At 43.1% G+C, this 19,524-nt stretch overlaps 2 protein-coding genes across 4 annotated transcripts; both read left to right on the top strand.

Moving 5' to 3' along the window:
* Positions 1 to 505: 505 nt before the first annotated feature.
* Positions 506 to 10,524, top strand: LOC120683890 (probable LRR receptor-like serine/threonine-protein kinase At1g56130). Its single transcript, XM_039965986.1, has 24 exons — positions 506 to 827; positions 1,773 to 1,959; positions 2,231 to 2,302; positions 2,749 to 2,820; positions 2,905 to 2,976; positions 3,408 to 3,479; positions 3,591 to 3,662; positions 3,744 to 3,815; positions 5,489 to 5,560; positions 5,655 to 5,726; positions 5,832 to 5,906; positions 6,037 to 6,108; positions 6,199 to 6,264; positions 6,345 to 6,407; positions 6,778 to 6,822; positions 6,926 to 6,990; positions 7,065 to 7,444; positions 7,546 to 7,744; positions 8,010 to 8,171; positions 8,263 to 8,381; positions 8,742 to 8,952; positions 9,035 to 9,266; positions 9,353 to 9,503; positions 9,927 to 10,524. Exons 1-24 carry the CDS (start codon positions 692 to 694, stop codon positions 10,275 to 10,277), a joined length of 3,090 nt encoding a protein of 1,029 aa, XP_039821920.1. The 5' UTR covers positions 506 to 691; the 3' UTR covers positions 10,278 to 10,524.
* Positions 10,525 to 10,667: 143 nt separating this feature from the next.
* Positions 10,668 to 18,497, top strand: LOC120683891 (probable LRR receptor-like serine/threonine-protein kinase At1g56140). 3 transcript variants are annotated; one of them, XM_039965988.1, is made up of 25 exons: positions 10,668 to 11,461; positions 11,656 to 11,839; positions 11,960 to 12,031; positions 12,339 to 12,410; positions 12,492 to 12,563; positions 12,866 to 12,937; positions 13,055 to 13,126; positions 13,207 to 13,278; positions 13,823 to 13,894; positions 13,995 to 14,066; positions 14,172 to 14,246; positions 14,371 to 14,442; positions 14,568 to 14,633; positions 14,719 to 14,781; positions 15,053 to 15,097; positions 15,199 to 15,263; positions 15,366 to 15,745; positions 15,822 to 16,020; positions 16,166 to 16,300; positions 16,381 to 16,505; positions 16,877 to 17,087; positions 17,199 to 17,430; positions 17,522 to 17,672; positions 17,888 to 18,235; positions 18,311 to 18,497. In XM_039965988.1, the coding sequence occupies exons 1-24, from the start codon at positions 11,344 to 11,346 to the stop codon at positions 18,215 to 18,217; spliced, it is 3,027 nt and encodes a 1,008-aa protein (XP_039821922.1). In that variant the 5' UTR covers positions 10,668 to 11,343; the 3' UTR covers positions 18,218 to 18,235; positions 18,311 to 18,497. The 3 variants fall into 3 exon arrangements, with proteins under 3 accessions (XP_039821922.1, XP_039821921.1, XP_039821923.1); XM_039965987.1 differs by having other exon boundaries at positions 17,888 to 18,388; XM_039965989.1 differs by lacking the exon at positions 10,668 to 11,461 and having other exon boundaries at positions 11,756 to 11,839; positions 11,960 to 12,248; positions 17,888 to 18,388.
* Positions 18,498 to 19,524: the final 1,027 nt, after the last annotated feature.

The following is a 19,524-nucleotide window of genomic DNA, read 5'->3' as shown; positions in this document are numbered from 1 at the left end:
AGTCAATGCCTGAACGATCAAGGCTGAGGCTAAGGCCCAGCACGCACGCGCGCAAACGTCTACCAGCCACAAATCCATACAAAAATTCTTCTTCCGCCCTTCTAGTTTCAGCGGACAATTCTTCTGCAGGTATACATCGTGCCCCCCCCCCCCCCCCCCGTGGCGGCAGCGTCCGAGGTCTCCACCAATCGCGTGGACCCGTCCGTACATACGGTGCCTCGTACCGGACGCCTCAAAGTATTTTCGACTACTCTACTTGCGACCTGCGTGGCTGCGTGTTCGCAGCCGTACAGTTATGCTTTTTTTTCTTTTTGATAATTCAGACACGCATGTTTGTTTCAGCTACTGCTAGTAGTTGTTTCAGCAGTACATGTTATTTTTTTTCTTTTTGATAATTCAGACTAGTGATAATTCGTGTCGGCCTGGTCAGTCATCGCCTTCGGCGCTGCCTCCGGTAGTTGTTGGCGCGTTGCGTCATCCTCTGTACCTGGACAGAGCAGTGGCTGGCGCCACTTCCTCGTACAAGAAAATTTCAACACCCATGCAACCAACCAAGTGTGTGTGTGTGTCCGCCGCGGCGGCGGCGGGGCCCCGAGACACGTCCCTATCCTAGCTAGTCTCCATCAGGTCAGCATATATCTCGCTCGGCCTCGGAAGGGGCAGCCAATCCAGCCTCGGCGCGGGGAGAGCGATGGAGATGAGGCCTGCGTCGAGCTGTTCTTGCCGCCATGGCTCCGCGCTCCCAGAGCTGCTGGTGCTGGTGCTGGTGCTTCTAACCGCATCTGCGCAGGCGCAGCAAGCAACGACAAGGACCGATCCGGTTGAAGGTAAGCGTCTCGGGTTCTTTCTTCAGAAATTCAGAGTAGCGAGGGGTTTCAGATCAGCTCGTCAGCTCGCATCAATCCATCCATCGGTCCCTTTGCTTCTTGCTCTCCCCATCTCTTCGACATGTTGCCTGCCTATGCTGTCGGAATGATAAAACTGTCACTTCATGATTCATCTCTGAAGCCAGCATGGAATTAACTGGCTTTGTGATCGGGCTGTTCGATTAATCCATCCGTCGCCTCCTTCGTCTGCTCATTTCTTCGACAGGTTGGCTACCCTTTCGCGGTCGGAATGAGGAGCCACTATCCATCTCTGTTCTTGATCTGTTTTGCCTTCTCATGCTCTGCATAAAAGCATCTCAATTTTCTGCATGGCTTGTCGAGTTAGCTGCCATGTTCTGCCGCCGACTGCCGTGCAAGAAAGCATTTTGCATTTCTTTTTTTGACTAGTTGCAAACATGCCCTGCATGGTTCCAGACGATCAGGGGCGGAGACAAGGGGGCGGGCAGGGCCTGGCCCCTAATGCTCCCGTAGCACCATTATCAAAGGTGGAATTCATCTCAGCAGTAGTCTGTGGTAAGACTGTTGGTCTCCCAATTACTATTTAACCCCTCCAATAATCAAATCCTAGCTCCGCCCCTACAGACGATGACGATCACCTGCCCCCTCTGTTCCAACTACCAGGAGACAAGCTCCTTCCAAACGTCTCGGTTGGCAGGTCAACCGCGCCACCCTTATCGATATCGAAATTTTGCCTTTTGACTTCCGACCTCTGCGTGCCCACAAAAATTCAGACACCAGACTTGGCTTCGGCTCCGCGATGTCAGCCGTGGGTCCTGATTCCTGGCCGTCCGATCGGCACGGCCCCGGGCCATCGGACGGTCGATGAGCCGGCAGTCGTTGTTGACGTTGGTTGGTTTGGGACGTGAACCCGTTTTCGGTTTGCAGCGGCGGCGGTGAACGCGGTGTTCGCCAAGCTCGGCCAGACGGCGTCGTCGGCATGGAACATCAGCGGCGACCCCTGCACCGGCGCCGCCACGGACGGCACTGTCATCGACGACAACCCCAACTTCAACCCCGCCATCAAGTGCGAGTGCTCAGGCCAGAACAACACCATCTGCCACGTCACAAAGCTGTAAGTGCTTCTCTTCAGACGCGCATCAAGTATTCGATCAAATGCCCTCTTTGAGGTTGGTTGCTCGTGCTGGGCCTGTGGCATGCTGTGAATGCACATAGCTGTGCTACGCTGCTACTTCGCTCTGGTAGTTGCAAAATGCCAAAAATAATTGTTGAAGGATTATATTAGACGGCGCTTCATGCGCCCAATTGTGTTTATAGCTGACAAACAGATATCATGGCTGATTGAGATGGCATGAATGATGATTGCTTTACTTTTACCGCTGCAGGAAAATATATGCACTCAATGCAGTTGGCCAGATACCAGACGAACTGAGGAACCTTACGCGCTTGACCAATCTGTATGAACTCTCAACTTTCTTGCGCAAAATAGTCTGCGGCTCTGTGAGCCACGCATTGTATCTCAGCATCCTATGGTTAAGACTGTTTACTTGTGGCTACTTGGGGAAGTCTGTTATTTGCCCCGTGCATATTGCTTAAATTTGTCCTCCCATTTTCTTGTTTACCTTTATGGAGTTTGCAGTTTGCACGTTGTAGATCTGATATTACCATCACATTTCTCTCACTGCTCGTAGAGAATAGTACAGAGTCCATTTGGCCATTGCCATTAACTGTTGTGGTGGTTACTATTTCTCATAAGCTATGACCTTTGGCAGTGACTTCAGATGATTCTTAAGTTCACACTGGTCCAATGTTATGCCCAAATACAAATATGCTAAGAATAATACCTAATGAGCCTACTTTCTTTCACCGATACCTGATCTAATCTGATCTGATGATGTTTCAGGGATTTAAGACAAAATTACTTAACAGGACCTTTGCCATCATTCCTTGGGGAATTGACTGCCATGCAGTACATGTGAGTGAGATTTAGAACTTAAAACGTTATCTCACATGCTTCGCTTAACATCAAATCTTAAACTTTATCTCTTGAAAATACAAGGAGTTTGGGCATCAATGCATTGTCTGGATCTGTTCCGAAGGAGCTTGGGAACCTTACAAATCTCGTATCGCTGTAAGGAAGATAATTTTTAAATGTCATGACCCTATTTCGTTAGAAATCTCCTCTAAATTTCGAATCATAAAAAGTTCAAAAATATTTGTTTTGCACCTTCATTCCTTGAACTAATTAGCCTATGTTTGGAGGTAGCTAAAAACTCGACCGGGTGGGGTATGATGGCCCCAACCGTTTTTCATTAAGAGGAAGCAACCGGCTTCCCGGTCGAAAAACCCCCCCGAACCCTGGCTGCGCCAGTAAGGGGGGTTTTTTACCCACAGGCGGAAATTCGCCCCACGCGGGGTTCGAACCCCAGACCTGTGGTGTGCCGCCAGAGTGCTTCGACCAGCTGGTCTAGCATCCTTTGCTAGAAATCATGCTTCCAAGAATAGAGATTTCAGTTACCATTTTTTCGCGACTAACCTGGATTGTCTTGATGGTTTTTTCAGGGGCTTTGGGTCGAACTACTTAAATGGCTCCCTTCCTTCAGAATTGGGGAACCTGGCTAAACTTGAGCAATTGTGCGTCTTGAATAATTTTAGCTTCTCCATACATGTTCTTTTCATTTTTTCTTGGATGAGCAGGCTCCATGCTTATGTGCGTTCATATTCGTATCTCTTAATTAATTGCAGGTATATTGATAGTGCTGGCTTAAGTGGTCCACTGCCGTCATCATTTTCTAGGCTTACAAGAATGAAAATACTGTATGCCTATAAAAGATGTTATGTTGAAGAAGTTGTTCCATGCAACTCAAATCTAATTTTTTTTATTTTTCTTGTGTTTAGGTGGGCATCAGATAATGATTTTACGGGGCAAATACCGGATTATATTGGGAGCTGGACTAATTTAACAGAACTGTAAGATTTTTATGATCAATCTTTATTATTTGCAATCATTTCCTAACTAAAAATAGCAACATATGTTCTTACATTTTTCATAATTGTTTGGTCTTTTTTTTTCGCCCCAAAGAGTATAGGTACAACAAGCTATAGTTCTCACAAATCAAGATTTATTTTTGTCAGAACTTAAGTTTGTACAGAAGTAGGAAATTCTTTTTATACCTACTTCGCTCATTGCCATATGTAAATGAGTTCATTCTGTTTAGTGTCTAGGTCTTTCAGTCCAGTGCCTATTACAGGTTGCTAGGAAGAAGTGCACCTATGGTGTCTCACTGTTGCTAAGGACTTAATGGCTTTAGCATAGTCTGGTTGTATCCGCATATTCAAGGGCGCAAATGTGATGATCAAAAATCTGATATAACTTTTCAACACTTTAGACAGGTTAATACACTTTGCTGATGATGTGCTGCTAGTTGACGAGAGTAGGGCAGGGGTTAATAGGAAGTTAGAGCTGTGGAGACGCACGTTAAAGTCGAAAGAGTTCAGACTTAGTAGGACCAAGACCGAGTACATGATGTGCGATTTCAGCGCGACTAGGCATGAGGGGGGAGACGTTAGTCTAGATGGGCAAGTGGTGGTCCAGAAGGATACTTTTCGGTATTTAGGATCGGTGCTACAAAAGGATGGCGACATTGATGAAGATGTTAGGCATAGAATTTCAGCTGGCTGGTTGAAATGGCGGCAAGCTTCTGGCATCCTTTGTGACAAGAGGGTGCCACAAAAGCTAAAAGGCAAATTCTATAGGACAGCAATTTGTCCGGCGATGTTATACGGTGCTGAATGTTGGCCTACAAAAAGGCGACATGTCTAGCAACTGAGTGTAGCAGAGATGCGGATGTTGCGGTGGTTTTGCGGGCACACAAGGAGGGATAGAGTCCGGAACGAAGTTATTCGGGATAGGGTCGGGGTGGCACCAATTGAGGAGAAACTTACCCAGCATCGGCTGAGATGGTTTGGGCATGTCCAACGAAGGCCTCCTGAGGCGCCAGTGCATAATGGGGTTCTTGAGCGGGTCGATAATGTAAAGAGGGGTAGAGGTAGACCTAAACTGACGTGGGATGAGTTGGTTAAGAGAGACCTTAAGGATTGGAATATCTCTAAAGAGATAGCTTTGGATAGGAGTGCTTGGAGACTAGCTATCAAGGTGCCTGAACCTTGAACTTATTTCTTTCGGGTTTCATCTCTAGCCTACCCCAACTTGCTTGGGAAAAAATGCTATGTTGTTGTTGTAGACAGGTTAATGCACTGGTATGCAGTTCTGCATGTTCAAGAAAAAATAGGAAATTAAATTTTCTGTGTCTTTTACTCTACTGATCTCCATTTAGTGGCCTCTTAACTAATTTATTCAGGTCAGATGTGAGCTGTCGTATTAGTAAATATTGCATCTTTTTTGTTTCACTATTCATGATAATATGATGCTACATTTTGGATACTAGTATTAGTAATTTTGAACCTTTTTTAATATTTTTCATTATCAAATGAGTCATACATTTAGCTATATAAATTTACTCTTTTTTTTTTACCAAAGAAGTCCCATGTTCCTTGTTTCTTTGTTAGGTTAGTAGTAGGTAAATACATCTGTAAATATATGATGCTTTAAAAAAATAGTAACAATAATTTCGATTCTGTAGGCGTTTTCAAGGCAATTCGTTTCAAGGTCCCCTTCCGACCACTCTTTCCAATCTCATACAACTGACAAACTTGTAAGTGACTACTTATGGCAAGGGCAGGCACTGTTGTTCTTAAAAGTTTAAGTTTGTTGATGGGAAGAATGAATTATCTATTTCTGTGGTGCAGACGAATAGGTGACATAGTAAATGGGAGTTCTTCACTGGCATTCATCAGTAACATGACATCTTTGAATACCTTGTATGCATAACTTGCCATTCACTTGATGGTTCAAACTACACCTTAATATTTTCTGTAGTGTAACCAGTTGTTAAATCCTAAATCACTTGACATGTTTCATTGCAGAGTTTTGAGGAACTGCAGGATATCTGACAGCCTGGCATCAGTAAACTTTTCACAGTTTGCAAAATTAAACTTACTGTAAGACATTTTGTTTCTCCCTGAACTCCAGTCAATTGCATGTTTGGCTATATGCTTTAATGAACTGTTATGGATCATGCATTTTTTATTTCGCCTTTCTCTCCTAGTCTCATTTGTTCTACTGTTACAGGGATTTGAGTTTTAACAATATCACCGGCCAAGTACCACAATCTCTGCTGAATCTGAATTCACTCAGCTTCTTGTATGGTTTGTCTTGCCTTCTGGTACTTTATTTCTAGGTTCTGATGACATTCATTATCAGTCTTGCTAATGCACAAATTGGTCTGACCAGATTTCTCGGGAATAATAGTCTTTCAGGAAGCCTTCCAAGCTCTATAGGATCTTCACTTAAAAACTTGTACGTTTGTCCAATTCCAATTGTGAAATAAAACCAGGAAGGCGTTTATCTATAACATTGACAAATATTCTTTTGTGTAGAGACTTTTCCTACAACCAGCTCTCAGGAAACTTTCCCTCTTGGGCTAGTCAGACTTCGCAAATGTAAGTGCTGAGTTTTGCAAGTTTGATTAACTGACCAGAAATTCAGAACAATTACTATTTTGTTGAAGGATAATCCAATAGCATACACATGTATTAAACTAGCATTTTAGTGAATTCCTGCCTCATTGAAAAAGGTGTTTTTGCTGTACCTAGATTGTATGTCTTTTTAATTTTTTTGCATTTCTAAGTCACCTAAAATTCAGAGTCTTTGATTAACGAGATGTACTTTACCTTACTGCTTAGCTTAAAAAACTCGACCAGTTCTTTGTCCCTGCTTTCGTTTCTCTTGATTTATGCTAGAATTGAAATATCCTCAACATTCTTGTCAATAGTGCCTCCTAACGTTTTTCACATGTTTCATTCTACGTAGGAATTTGGTGGCAAACAATTTCGTGATCAACAACAACAATAACAGGTCAGTTTGTATTCAAAGACGTCATTGAAGTCTTCAAGCAAAATTATTAAGTTATCTCAGGTCTCAACTCAAAATTCAAATTGACAATGTTTGACATCTTCAGTGTCTTACCTTCGGGTCTGGAGTGCCTTCAGCGTGACACACCCTGCTTTCTTGGCTCTCCACAATGTGAGCTTCCACCTTTGCACTTTTAAGGATGCGCTAAATTAACATCACTATTAAATAATTTAGCATGCTTGCAGCTTCCTCCTTTGCTGTGGACTGTGGGAGCCGTAGATCTATATCTGGCTCAGATAATTCCATATATCAGCCTGACAATGCCAATCTAGGACCTGCTTCCTATTATGTTACAGAAGCACCAACATGGGGTGTTAGCAATGTCGGCAGGTTCATGGATTCACAAAATGGAAGTTACATAATCTACAGCTCACGCCAGTTTCAGAATACTCTAGATTCAGAATTGTTCCAGACAGCAAGGATGTCACCATCATCATTAAGATACTATGGCATAGGACTTGACAATGGAAACTATACAGTCACACTTCAATTTGCAGAGTTTGACTTCGAAGACATGCAGACTTGGAAGAGTTTAGGTAAAAGGGTTTTTGATATATATGTCCAGGTAGGTTCCACTGTTCCAGTCATGCTGATAACCTACACTTTAGTTTTCAGCTTATGAGCCGATCGAGATTATTTTTATTGTTTTTCTTGCTTTTGGTGCAGGGTGAGCGCAAGGAGCAGAACTTTGACATAAGGAAGGAAGCAGGCGGGAAATCTTACACTGCTGTCAAGAAGCAGTATATAGTTCCTGTCACTAGAAACTTCCTTGAGATTCATCTCTTCTGGGCTGGCAAGGGCACTTGTTGCATCCCTAGTCAAGGCTACTACGGGCCTACAATCTCAGCTTTGAGTGCAACTCCAAGTACTCCCTTTAGCTACAAATCTGTCTTAATATTGCCCAGATAATTTCCTTGTACAGTTTATACATGAGAATTGCTGATGATGGAACCAACACATAGGCATACACTAATTCTACATATCCATTATTAATGCTGAATGTTCTCATGTGCACTTTGAAATTAATTGGAGTGAAAATTCAGAAACACCTAACATAGAATCCAAGTCAAACACGTATACTGATTGTTCTGTAAGATCACATTATTTCTAACAAATGAACTTTCTGATAGATTTCACCCCTACGGTGCGTAATGCTGCACAAAAGAAGAGTAGTAGTAAAACAGGTGTAATTGTTGGAGTCGTGGTCGGAGCAGCAGTTTTAGGACTAGTAGCACTTGCTGGACTCTGTATGTGGAGACAGAAACAGAGAAAATTATCATTGGAGCAACAAGGTAAATGATATGCCATGGTTCCAAATCACAATACATTCTTAATCTAGCTAAGAGGTTGTGTTTATAAACTCATTTTTTCTGATGTTTGTAGAGCTGTACAGTATTGTCGGCAGACCTAACGTATTCAGTTACAGTGAGCTAAGGAGCGCTACTGAAAATTTCAGTTCAAGTAACCTTCTCGGCGAAGGAGGATATGGGTCAGTTTACAAGGTTAGTTCATCTGTAGTATATATAGATGTACATTTGCTGAAATTTTACCTCTGAAAATAGTTCATTTTATTTCTATTTTGCGCACAGCAATAGGATATGCCCTTTGGTGCATATTATTTTTGGTTTTGGGAAAACTGTTTAGTTTTTTTGGTTTGAGGTCATCTCTATATTTTTGGTGATGTATAGTCCTTTGCTTGACTTGTTTTTCGCAGTATGCACAATAGTTTTTCTATTGTTTATAATTGCATTAATAGTCTCTGCACATGAATAGTAAAATAAGAGCAGGGAGTCCACTTTTTTCCCATTACAGTATGTTTGGCTATGTGATGCCTGAAACATGAAAATGGCACCATCTTGCAGGGTAAATTAACCGATGGAAGGGTGGTGGCTGTAAAACAGTTATCTGAAACCTCTCATCAGGGGAAAACGCAATTTGCAGCAGAAATAGAAACTATTTCTCGAGTGCAACACCGTAATCTCGTGAAGTTGTATGGTTGCTGCCTTGAGGGCAATAAACCACTGTTGGTCTATGAGTACCTGGAGAATGGAAGCCTTGATAAAGCATTATTTGGTACAAGTTCATTTCAATTTAATGCAACAGTCTCTCTAGGAGTTCACATTTGTTACATTAAAACTTATACATTTATTTGCAGGAAGTGGGAGACTGAACCTAGACTGGTCAACACGCTTTGAGATATGCCTAGGCATTGCAAGAGGTCTGGCTTATCTCCATGAGGAGTCTAGCATCCGTGTTGTGCATAGGGACATAAAGGCTAGCAATGTCTTACTTGACGCAAATCTCAACCCTAAAATCTCGGATTTCGGGCTCGCCAAACTTTATGATGATAAGAAGACACATGTTAGCACAAAAGTTGCTGGTACATTGTAAGAACATTTCCATCTTGCCCTCTTACACCTACAGATTATTTACACATGTGAGCTAATGGCAATTTCTTTATGCTTCTGTGAAGTGGATATCTCGCACCTGAGTATGCCATGAGAGGTCATATGACCGAGAAAGTCGATGTGTTTGCATTTGGCGTAGTTGTATTGGAGACTTTAGCTGGAAGGCCAAACTTCGACAATACGCTTGAAGAAGATAAGATTTATATTTTAGAATGGGTAAGTTCAGTCTCAACTCTAGATTTTAGGCCGGATAGTGACATAGTGTTGCAGTCTGGTTTCTGTACTGTTGGTATGATCTTTAGTAAAATTTATTCTATGAACGAGCTCTCGTGCCTTCATAAAAGTCTCTGTTTTGTCACATAGTTTTGTATGATTTTTTTTGCTAAACTGTAAATAAAATGCTAATTGTAGTATGCTTAGGTTTATGGTTCTTGAACGAAGGGTGCCAAATTTTACCATGGTAGCATGATTTGGGATCTTATTTCTGTACAAGAGTTTGATTGCACTTTCTTCCTTTTTCTGTTTTGGCTAACACAGCCAACAAAATATCGATGTGAATTATTAAAGGAAACATCACTAAACACATGTCACTCCTGCTTGGCACCCTTAGCATTTCTAGCTAATCTTCTGTGCTTTCAGGTTTGGCAACTGTATGAAGAAAACCACCCTCTGGACATGGTAGACCCCAAGCTTGCCGATTTCAACAGCAATGAGGTGCTCCGTGCCATCCACGTGGCCCTCCTCTGCACCCAGGGGTCGCCCCACCAGAGGCCGTCCATGTCCAGGGCCGTGTCGATGCTGGCCGGAGACGTGGAGGTGGGCGAGGTTGTGAACAAGCCGAGCTACATCACCGAGTGGCAAATCAAGGGCGGCAACACCAGCAGCTTCATGAGCAGCAACGTCAGCGGGCAGTCGAGCTTGGCCCCAAGGGCAGCCTCGTCGCACACCTCGTCGCCTTTCATGAGCTCCGTCATCGAAGAAGGCCGGTGATTATACGTCACAAACGCTCTCAGGATATTCACTTTTGCACATATATTGTGTTAGATCATGTGCTGTGTTCGACTGTTGCTTCGGCTTGGATCTTTTTCTTTTCCGAGTAAAGTTTTGGTTTATTTCAACGTGTGCAGTTTGATTTTGTATCCATGATCAAATGATGATGCTGGTGGGCTTGGTCTATTTGGATGTGTGTATATCATTTGCAAGATCTAAATCATGTTAGCAAAATTATTACTACATTTTGTGTGTGTGTCAGCTTTGTGGTGTAAACTGGGCTGAATATGCGTGTGTGAGGGAGCTGTTCAGGCAAGGTGAAAATTGCAAACTTCGAAGTGACTAACGGAAGATGTATGTGTCCTTGTCCTTGGCGAAAACAGCTGACCTTATTTGCGCAGGCTGTGTCGATGCTGGCGTGGAGTTTGGGCGTGGACAAGCCGCGCAGCTACGTCTTCTGTAAGCAGAGATCAAGGGAGTCAACGCACCAGCAGCTTCTTCATGAGCAGCAATGCCACCGGGCTGTTCCTGAGCTCTGCCACCAATGCGAAGGAAGCTAGGACGGTGATGATCGTCAGGTTCAGAGCACCTTCCGTCAAGTGGATCGGAGGGTTTTGTTTAAGTTCTTGTAAATTGCACGTTACCAAGGGTCTTGGGATCCTCAGTTTGTGCACCTTCTTCTTGTATCTATCTCGGTTTGATTCTTCTGTCCGGGGGGAATTTTTCAATCGGACCTCGGTGTGCGTTGTATGCATAATCAAATGATGGTTGGCTACATGGATGTGCATAAGATTTGTAGAATTGGCAAACGCCGACTTGGAAGTTGGAAGAAGTCCACGCCGCGTGCTTTGCTGGAAAGTCGAGGATTTTGTTATTCCTGTCTGGGGGGCTGGAGCCGGATACTCTGACAGCCACCGTGGTGAGAGAGGGGGCTACAACTGAAGCCTGTCAGACAAGAGTTTAGGTGAGTTTGGACCATACGATTAGGAGCGGATTCTTGCAAGGTTACAGCGGATGCTTCCTCAGAAGGGCGACGGCCGAGCAAAGTGAGAGCAGGCAGAGGGAGATGACCTCAAAATGGAACTCTGGCGTCCATGGCCTTGTGTTCTCCATCCCGCTGTTTCTTCTAGTCGCGTTGGCCGGGGCCCAGCAAGCACCAACCAGAAGCACAGATCCAGTCGAAGGTAACCCCATTTGATTTCCTACTCGTTGCTGCAATGAAAAAGGGCCAAAAGCAAAGTGAGAGTAGGATTGCCCTCAGCAGGGCAGGGCACCTTTCATCCTTTTTCTTTCGACTTTTTTGCGTTCTTGAGCATTCGATTGTAATGTGATGATCCCGTGTTCATGCCATTTTCTCGGTGTGTGGTGTGGTTTGCAGTGAAGGCGCTGAACGCGGTGTTTGACAAACTCGGGCTGAAACTGTGGCCGGCATGGTTCAGCGGCGACCCGTGCGTCGGCGCGGCCACGAACGGCACCAACATCGACATTTACCAGGACGTGAACCCGGGCATCAGGTGCGACTGCTCCGACCACGACAACACCGTCTGCCACATCGTCCAGCTGTAAGTTCGACCTCGTCACTGCAAATCTTGTTGGTGGATTCGACGGTGCTCCATGACCATGACATGGTGCTGTTTGTCTGACGGACAGTGCTGATGGGTGCTTCACTCTTGTTGCTGCAGGAAAATGTTCGACTTGAATGTAACCGGTCCTATACCAGAAGCACTGAGGAACCTGACGCGATTGACTAATTTGTATGAACCCTCAACTTTCTTGCCGAATTGGTCTGAGCAAAAGCACTGTATCTCAAGTGTAGAATAAGATTGTTTAGTTGGAAATAACTGGGGGAGGTTTGTCATTTCCCACTGTATTCTGCCGCAAGAGGCAAGACCTTTGCCTGTTTGCCATTAACAAGTTCGCAGGGTATCCTATCTTTTATTAATGGTCTTAAGCTGCTAATGATCCATCGTTGTAAGCAAGTTCAGTTTTGTTCCCACTAACATCTGCTGAGCCAATCTATATATTTTCGTTGGCATCTGATCTGATCTGATGTTGTTTCAGGAATTTGCAACAAAATTACTTAACAGGGCCTATACCATCGTTCCTTGGGGAATTGACCAAGTTGCAGTACCTGTGAGATTTAGAACCTAACATTACTCCTGTGTGTTTTGGGTAGTAACATAGAACCTAAACACTTTCCCTTGAACGTACAAGGAATCTTTGTGGCAATGCATTATCGGGACCTGTTCCGAAGGAGCTTGGGAACCTTGTGAATCTCATGACCCTGTAAGAAATGATTTCACAGTGTCATGACCCATTTCATTATTTTTATTAGAAATCTCTACTAGATTTCAAACTACAAAATTTATAAATTCAATTTGAATTTTGTACATGTAACTGAATTTATTCAAGTGATCTCAAGTTTATATATAGTACTACTGGAGGGAAAATATATCTTCATTCCTTTTCATTTAACTTCTGTTAGGAAAAGCAGCTGTTCTGCTAATATTCATGCTTCCTGAATAAGGAAATTCCAGTCGCGAATTTTGTCTACTACTAACATTTTTGTTGTTGTTGTTGGGTTTCAGGTGTTTAGGCACGAACAACTTAAATGGCTCCCTTCCTTCTGAATTGGGGAACCTGGTTAAACTTGAGGAACTGTGCGTATTTTGACTAATTTTGTGCACCTTGTAGTCCGCACCTTTTCCCTTTTTTATCTTGGACGATTATACTCTGTGTTTAATGTGTGCACTTATTTTTTTATCTCTTAACTGCAGGTATATTGATAGTGCTGGCTTAAGTGGTCCTATACCATCATCATTTTCTAAGCTTACAAGCATGAAGCGATTGTATGCCGACAAATAAGACATTCTGTCAAAGATATGCTATATGCCACTCAATCTTATCTATTATTCCTCTGTATGTTCAGGGTGGCATCAGATAATGAATTTACTGGACGACTACCAGATTACATTGGGAGGTGGAGTAATTTGCAAGATTTGTAAGTCTTTTTTTATTAATATTTATCATTTGTAAATATTCCCTAACTGAAAATAATAAACACAACTTGGACATGTTGTTACAACTTATAGTTCTCATATTGTGTTGATATTTATAAAAACATCACATACAGTTTGCCATAATTCTCAACAAGTCAAGCTTTACTTTTCGCAAAATTTTAGTTTGTGCTGGTGTACGAAATTCATTTTGAATCCTCTTGGTTTGTTGTGGTCTATGAGAGAGATGGTATAAAGTGTGCATTGTTTTCACTCTGCTAAATTCCAATTTACGTCCACTTAAAGTAATTTATTTAAGATATGATGTGAGGTGGTTTTATCATTTTAGTAAATATGCTACTTCTGGATAGCTATTAGTGTAAAAAAATAACAGGCTTTTACTAGTACATTTATCTTTCATTTAGAAAACAAAGCATAATGTTTAAGCTGCATATATTTAATGTGGTTTATCCCAAAAGAAGGTATCTTGTATCTACAGTCTCTTCATCCTTTATTTACTACTAGTAGTAACAGCAATTGAAATTGCAGGAGATTTCAAGGCAACTCGTTTCAAGGTCCACTTCCAACCACTCTTTCTAATCTTGTCAACCTGACAGAGATGTAAGTGAATACTGATCGATGGCTATACTAGCTAACTTTCATTTTTAAATATATTAATGTTACAGAAAGGAAGGATCAATTATCAATTTTTGTGATGCAGACGAATAGGTGATATACTAAGTGGGAGCTCTTCACTGGCTTTCATTAGTAACATGACATCTTTGAACACCCTGTATGCAAAACTTGCCGTTCACTTAATGACGCTAACTACATATTAATGTTAATATAGTGTGACAAAAAATTTAAATCCTAAAACTCATGCCTTCTTTCATTTCAGAATTTTGAGGAATTGCAGGGTATCTGATAGTCTGGCATCAGTAAACTTTTCACGATTTGCAAGACTAAATTTACTGTAAGGCATTTTGTTTCTTCCTAAACTCCAGCCAAGAGCATTTGATGTGCTTTAATGAGATGTTATGCATTATACATTATTTGATGACTCGTTTTCCCTCTTGTTCTACTTTTCACTGTTGCAGGGATTTGAGTTTTAACAATATCACAGGCCAAGTGCCACAAGCCCTACTGAATCTCAATTCGCTCAACTTCTTGTACAATTTTCTTGCCTTTGAATGCATTTTTTATAGGATCTGGAGACATTATGTATTGTTTTCTTTATAGAACTAGAGGCATTCATTATTTATCTTGCTAATGCTAAAAAAATTGTTCCAATCAGATTTCTGGGGAATAATAGCCTTTCAGGAAGCCTTCCAAGCTCCAAAGGACCTAATCTCAAATACTTGTATGACAACTGTGGTTCAATTTCATTTGCGAAATAAAAATAGGATGACATTTATCTATAACGTTGTGTCTTTTTCTTTCTGTAGAGACTTTTCTTACAACCAGCTCTCAGGAAGCTTTCCTTCTTGGGCTAGTCAGAATATGCAATTGTAAGTGTTGAGTTTTGTAGCATTTTTAAGGATAATCCACAGCCTGGATCGTTGAACTAGCATTTTTTTTCTTTAAAAATATGATACAACTGAAAAGCTACTTTTGGTGCACCTACCTTTTTTTAAAAAAAATGCCATGGTATTTCTACGCCACAACCACCTGTGAATCAGAAATATATCTTACAAAGCAGGAGTATTTGAATCAGTATTTTGTCCTAACAGCTCCAGAACGGTGCATTCTCATTTTTTCTCAATGCTTCATTCTACGTAGGGATCTGGTGGCAAACAATTTCGTGATCAATAACAGCAGTAACAGGTCAGTTCATATTCCAATAGCTCCTGAGGTCATCAAATACAATTATTACCTTCTCTGAACTGATATTTTGGATTCAAAATTTCATTGCTTTGCGTTTGCAGTGTCTTACCTGTGGGGCTGGAGTGCCTTCAGCGAAATACATCCTGTTTTCTTGGCCCTCCACTTTGTGAGTTTCCAAATTTGCAATTTCAAACATGCCTTTACTTTAGAAACACTAGGAAGATTTACTAAATTAACACCAGTATTAAATAACTTAACTTTCTTGCAGCTACCTCCTTTGCTGTGGACTGTGGGAGCGATAGATCTATATCTGGTTCAGATAATTCCATGTATCAGCCTGATGCTGCCAACATTGGACCTGCGTCATATTATGTTACAGGAGCCCGAACATGGGGTGTTAGCAATGTCGGGAAGTTCATGGATGCATTAAATAGTAGCTACATAATCCATAGCTCACGCAAGTTTCAGAGTACTTCAGATTCAGAACTGTTTCAGACAGCAAGGATGTCGCCATCTTCTTTGAGGTACTATGGTATCGGACTTGAGAATGGAAACTATGCAGTCACACTTCAATTTGCAGAGTTTGCCTTCGAAGACTCAAAGACTTGGACGAGTTTAGGTAGGAGGGTTTTTGATATCTATGTCCAGGTAGGCTCCAGTCATGCTCAACCTTGGTTTTTATCCTATGAGCTGGCCATGATCATTTTTCTTATTTTTGGTGCAGGGTGAGCTTAAGGAGCGGGATTTCGACATAAGGAAGGAAGCAGGCAGGAAATCTTACACTGTTGTCAAGAAGCAGTATATCGTTCCAGTCACTAGAAACTTCCTCGAGGTTCATCTCTTCTGGGCTGGCAAGGGAACATGCTGCATACCAAGTCAAGGCCACTATGGGCCTGCAATCTCAGCTTTGAGTGCAACTCTAAGTATTCTCCTCAACTATAAAATCAAAGTTTCCACTACGAGAACTACTAAAGATTACGCCTAGTGGTGCATACGCATACTAGATTATTGTAGTCAATGTTGTACTTTTAAACTAATAGAAATTATTGAAATTTTTTCTCCGTGCAGCCACACAGGAGAGGAGTATTAAAACTGGTGTAATTGTTGGAGCCGTGGTTGGTGCAGTAGTTTTCGGACTAGCTGTACTTGCTGGACTCTATGTGTGCAGGTACAAAAGGAGAGAAGTAACATCGGAGCAGCAAGGTATAAGATGATACACTAGGCTGACGTATTTCTTAAACCGGCCAAAAGGTTGTGCTCACAAACTTATGTGGTGTTTGCAGAGCTCTACAGTATTGTTGGAAAACCTAATATATTCAGTTACAGTTATGGTGAACTAAGGAGCGCTACTGACAATTTTAGTTCCAGTAACCTTCTTGGTGAAGGAGGATATGGGTCAGTTTATAAGGTTAGTCATCTACAGTGCACATGGATTTGAATTTCCTACGAGAATTTTTTTACACAGTAGATAAATAGTGGACAACGAATTGGTTTCATTGTGCAAAATTGGCTAGACATTACTGTAGTTCAGCTCTCCTCTGGGTAGTACAAATTGCTTTTTCTTTTGTTGAACTTACTTCTCCAATTATGTTACTAGTATCAACACATACAAATCGATCAGGGGCATTCTCTATTTTTCTCACTTTTATTTTTTCTAGTTTCTGCACTTGGTCAAAAAAAAAAAGAGCGGCAGTCTACTCCATTATCTCCATTACATGAAGTATTTGGTAATCTGGTGCCTAAAACTCGCTTTCTTAAACAAATGTCACCTTCTGGCAGGGTAAACTAACTAATGGCAGCGTGGTGGCAGTGAAGCAGCTATCTGAAACATCTCGCCAAGGGAAGAAGCAATTCATAGCCGAAATAGAAACCATTTCCCAAGTGCAACACCGTAATCTCGTGAAGTTGTATGGTTGTTGCCTTGAGGGTGACAAACCACTGCTGGTTTATGAGTGCCTGGAGAATGGAAGCCTTGATAAAGCATTGTTCGGTATGGATGATGCACTTTCATTCAATCTAATGCTGAGGCTATGGCTATAGTCCATGATTGTTATATATATAAATAAATGCGATAGCTTAAACTAAACTTCGTTGGCCGCAGGAAGTCGAGGATTGAACCTAGATTGGCCAACACGGTACGAAATATGCTTGGGTATTGCAAGAGGCCTGGCTTATCTCCATGAGGAGTCTAGCGTCCGAGTTGTGCACAGGGACATAAAGGCTAGCAATGTCCTACTTGATGCCAAGCTCAACCCAAAGATCTCAGATTTCGGGCTCGCCAAACTTTGTGATGACAAGAAAACACATGTCAGCACAAAAGTTGCTGGTACATTGTAAGCACGCACCCCACCCTTTTTTCTCATAATTAGTTCTATCAATTTGTGAGGTAATGACAGCCTTTTTTTTCTCTATCTCTTCGTGAAGTGGGTATCTGGCACCTGAGTATGCCATGAGAGGTCATATGACAGAGAAAGTTGATGTTTTTGCTTTTGGTGTGGTCATGTTGGAGATTATAACCGGAAGGCCAAACTATGACGACAGGCTTGATGAAGACACGGCCTATCTTTTAGAATGGGTAAGCTTACTATGAGATTTAGACCTATACATAGGACATGCACTCTTTCTTCTGTGTTATTGGGGAAACCTACACCAACTTTATGGTTTGGATTTAAAATATAAAGTTGCAGGCAGTTGATTTAGTTGTGTGCTCCTACTAAATAGTTGTAAACTTTAATTTGTAAAATTAACTGGAAAATAGTGTGCTCAATTATGGTCCGCTCATCTTATCAGGTCTGGCAGCTTTATGAGGAAGACCATCCCCTCGACGCTGCGGATCCCAGGCTCACGGAATTCAGCAGCGACGAGGTGCTCCGTGCCATCCGCGTTGCCCTCCTGTGCATCCAGAGCTCACCCCGGCAGCGGCCGGCCATGTCGAGGGTGGCGTCGATGCTCGCCGGGGACGTCGAGGTGGCCGAGGCGATCACGAAGCCCAGCTACGTCATCGAGTGGCAGATGAACTCGTCTAGGGGGCAGTCGTCGTCGACCTCCGGGGGCAGGGACAGGGAGGCCACCAAGTCCTCGTCGCCTTTCCTGAGCTCCGCCACCGACGAAAGCCGGTGACGGCCATCGTCATCAGAGGTTCAGATCAGCGACTATTTGTCCTGAATTAACTCTAAAACGGTCGATTAACTATTTTGAAATTGACTGGACCAGACACAGTGCCATACTGCCATGGCCGCACCTACCTCAAACTCAAGCCGTCGGCGTTGAACGAGGTTTGCGTCGATGTTCTGTTCTGCCTGTCCGGGCTTGGTTCCGTCTGCCTGGAATCAAAATCCGTTCTTGATCAGGGACCAACAACGACGGTCACGCCTGTACGGTTCGATCACAAAAGATTTCTTCAATTCGCTCCCGGCCGGCTTTTTCCTGCGAACGCGTGGACCGTGGACGTGGTGTGAGATGGGACCCGACACGCACGTGCTAACTGTACATCCGTGACGGAAGCAGCTGATGCTGCTACGTTGAATCGGTTAGGAGAATGGTACAAAGCTGTCGGTGTCACCGTGACGAAACCATTTATTTCTGGAAAATCTAGACACCTATCGGCACCGCCCCGCCTTGCTGCTGGTCAATCCAGACCAGACCGTAGGGGGATGGAGAAACTCAAGTCGATCTTGTCCGGCCGGCGTAGGCGTGCTACTAAGATAGGACTCTAGTTGGATAGAATTTCTGCATCCGCTCGATCCAACTCAGTTGCATTTTAGTCTCAACTTTCTTGTGCCAGATTTAATTTCTCAACAAAAAAAAACTTTCTTGTGCCACACCTATTAGCAACTCACAGTTTAGTAGTGCACAGTTGGTCAAGTGGTCTGTAAAAGATCGCCTCGGGCCCGTCGACTCGTCCTTATCCTCTTGCTACAGCGTTCTGAGGCGATAAGAGGGCGACTCCGAGGAGGACGCCGTTGCCGCTGCCGGCGGGGTTTTCGCCGGTCCTCTTCCTCGTCGACGGCCAGCCGGCCATCAGCGAGGGTGATGGACCATGGAACCTCCGCGCGGCCATAGATAGGTTAGATACATATATATCTAGGCCTAGATACTGCTCGCCGCCGTCGGGCGGCAGAGCTAGGGTTTGCCGGCAGGGTCAAGCCAGCGTTTCTGTTCGTTTTCGGATGGAGGCGATGCTCATTGGTCCGCTGCGGCTTCTGTTCCTCTTGCTGATGTCCGGCGTCGGCGCATCGACGAGGTGGATTTTGTTTCTCCACAAGATGTCCGGCGAGACCTTTTGCTCGATGTCTTGTGTGAGATTGGGTCGGATTCTTTCGCTCCCTTGCGAAGGGATCTCGTCTTTGGAGTTCGCCTCTATGGCAGAGCTGTTGGTGGCGTCTCTTCGTGTTCTTGTGTGGCGCTTCGGTTCTTATCGGTTTGTG

The sequence above is a fragment of the Panicum virgatum genome, chromosome 7N (genome assembly GCF_016808335.1).
Source record: "Panicum virgatum strain AP13 chromosome 7N, P.virgatum_v5, whole genome shotgun sequence".
Classification (NCBI taxonomy): Eukaryota; Viridiplantae; Streptophyta; class Magnoliopsida; order Poales; family Poaceae; genus Panicum; species Panicum virgatum.
This window is presented reverse-complemented; position numbering and strand designations above follow the sequence as displayed.

Coding starts and splice junctions, on each gene's coding strand:
- LOC120683890 (XM_039965986.1), top strand. CDS start 692: ATGGAGATGAGGCCTGCGTCGAGCTGTTCTTGCCGCCATGGCTCCGCG. Junction 6,265..6,344: donor GGATCTTCACTTAAAAACTT/GTACGTTTGTCC, acceptor TCTTTTGTGTAG/AGACTTTTCCTACAACCAGC. Junction 7,745..8,009: donor AGCTTTGAGTGCAACTCCAA/GTACTCCCTTTA, acceptor ACTTTCTGATAG/ATTTCACCCCTACGGTGCGT.
- LOC120683891 (XM_039965988.1), top strand. CDS start 11,344: ATGACCTCAAAATGGAACTCTGGCGTCCATGGCCTTGTGTTCTCCATC. Junction 12,938..13,054: donor CTGGTTAAACTTGAGGAACT/GTGCGTATTTTG, acceptor TCTTAACTGCAG/GTATATTGATAGTGCTGGCT. Junction 14,067..14,171: donor ATGACATCTTTGAACACCCT/GTATGCAAAACT, acceptor CTTTCATTTCAG/AATTTTGAGGAATTGCAGGG.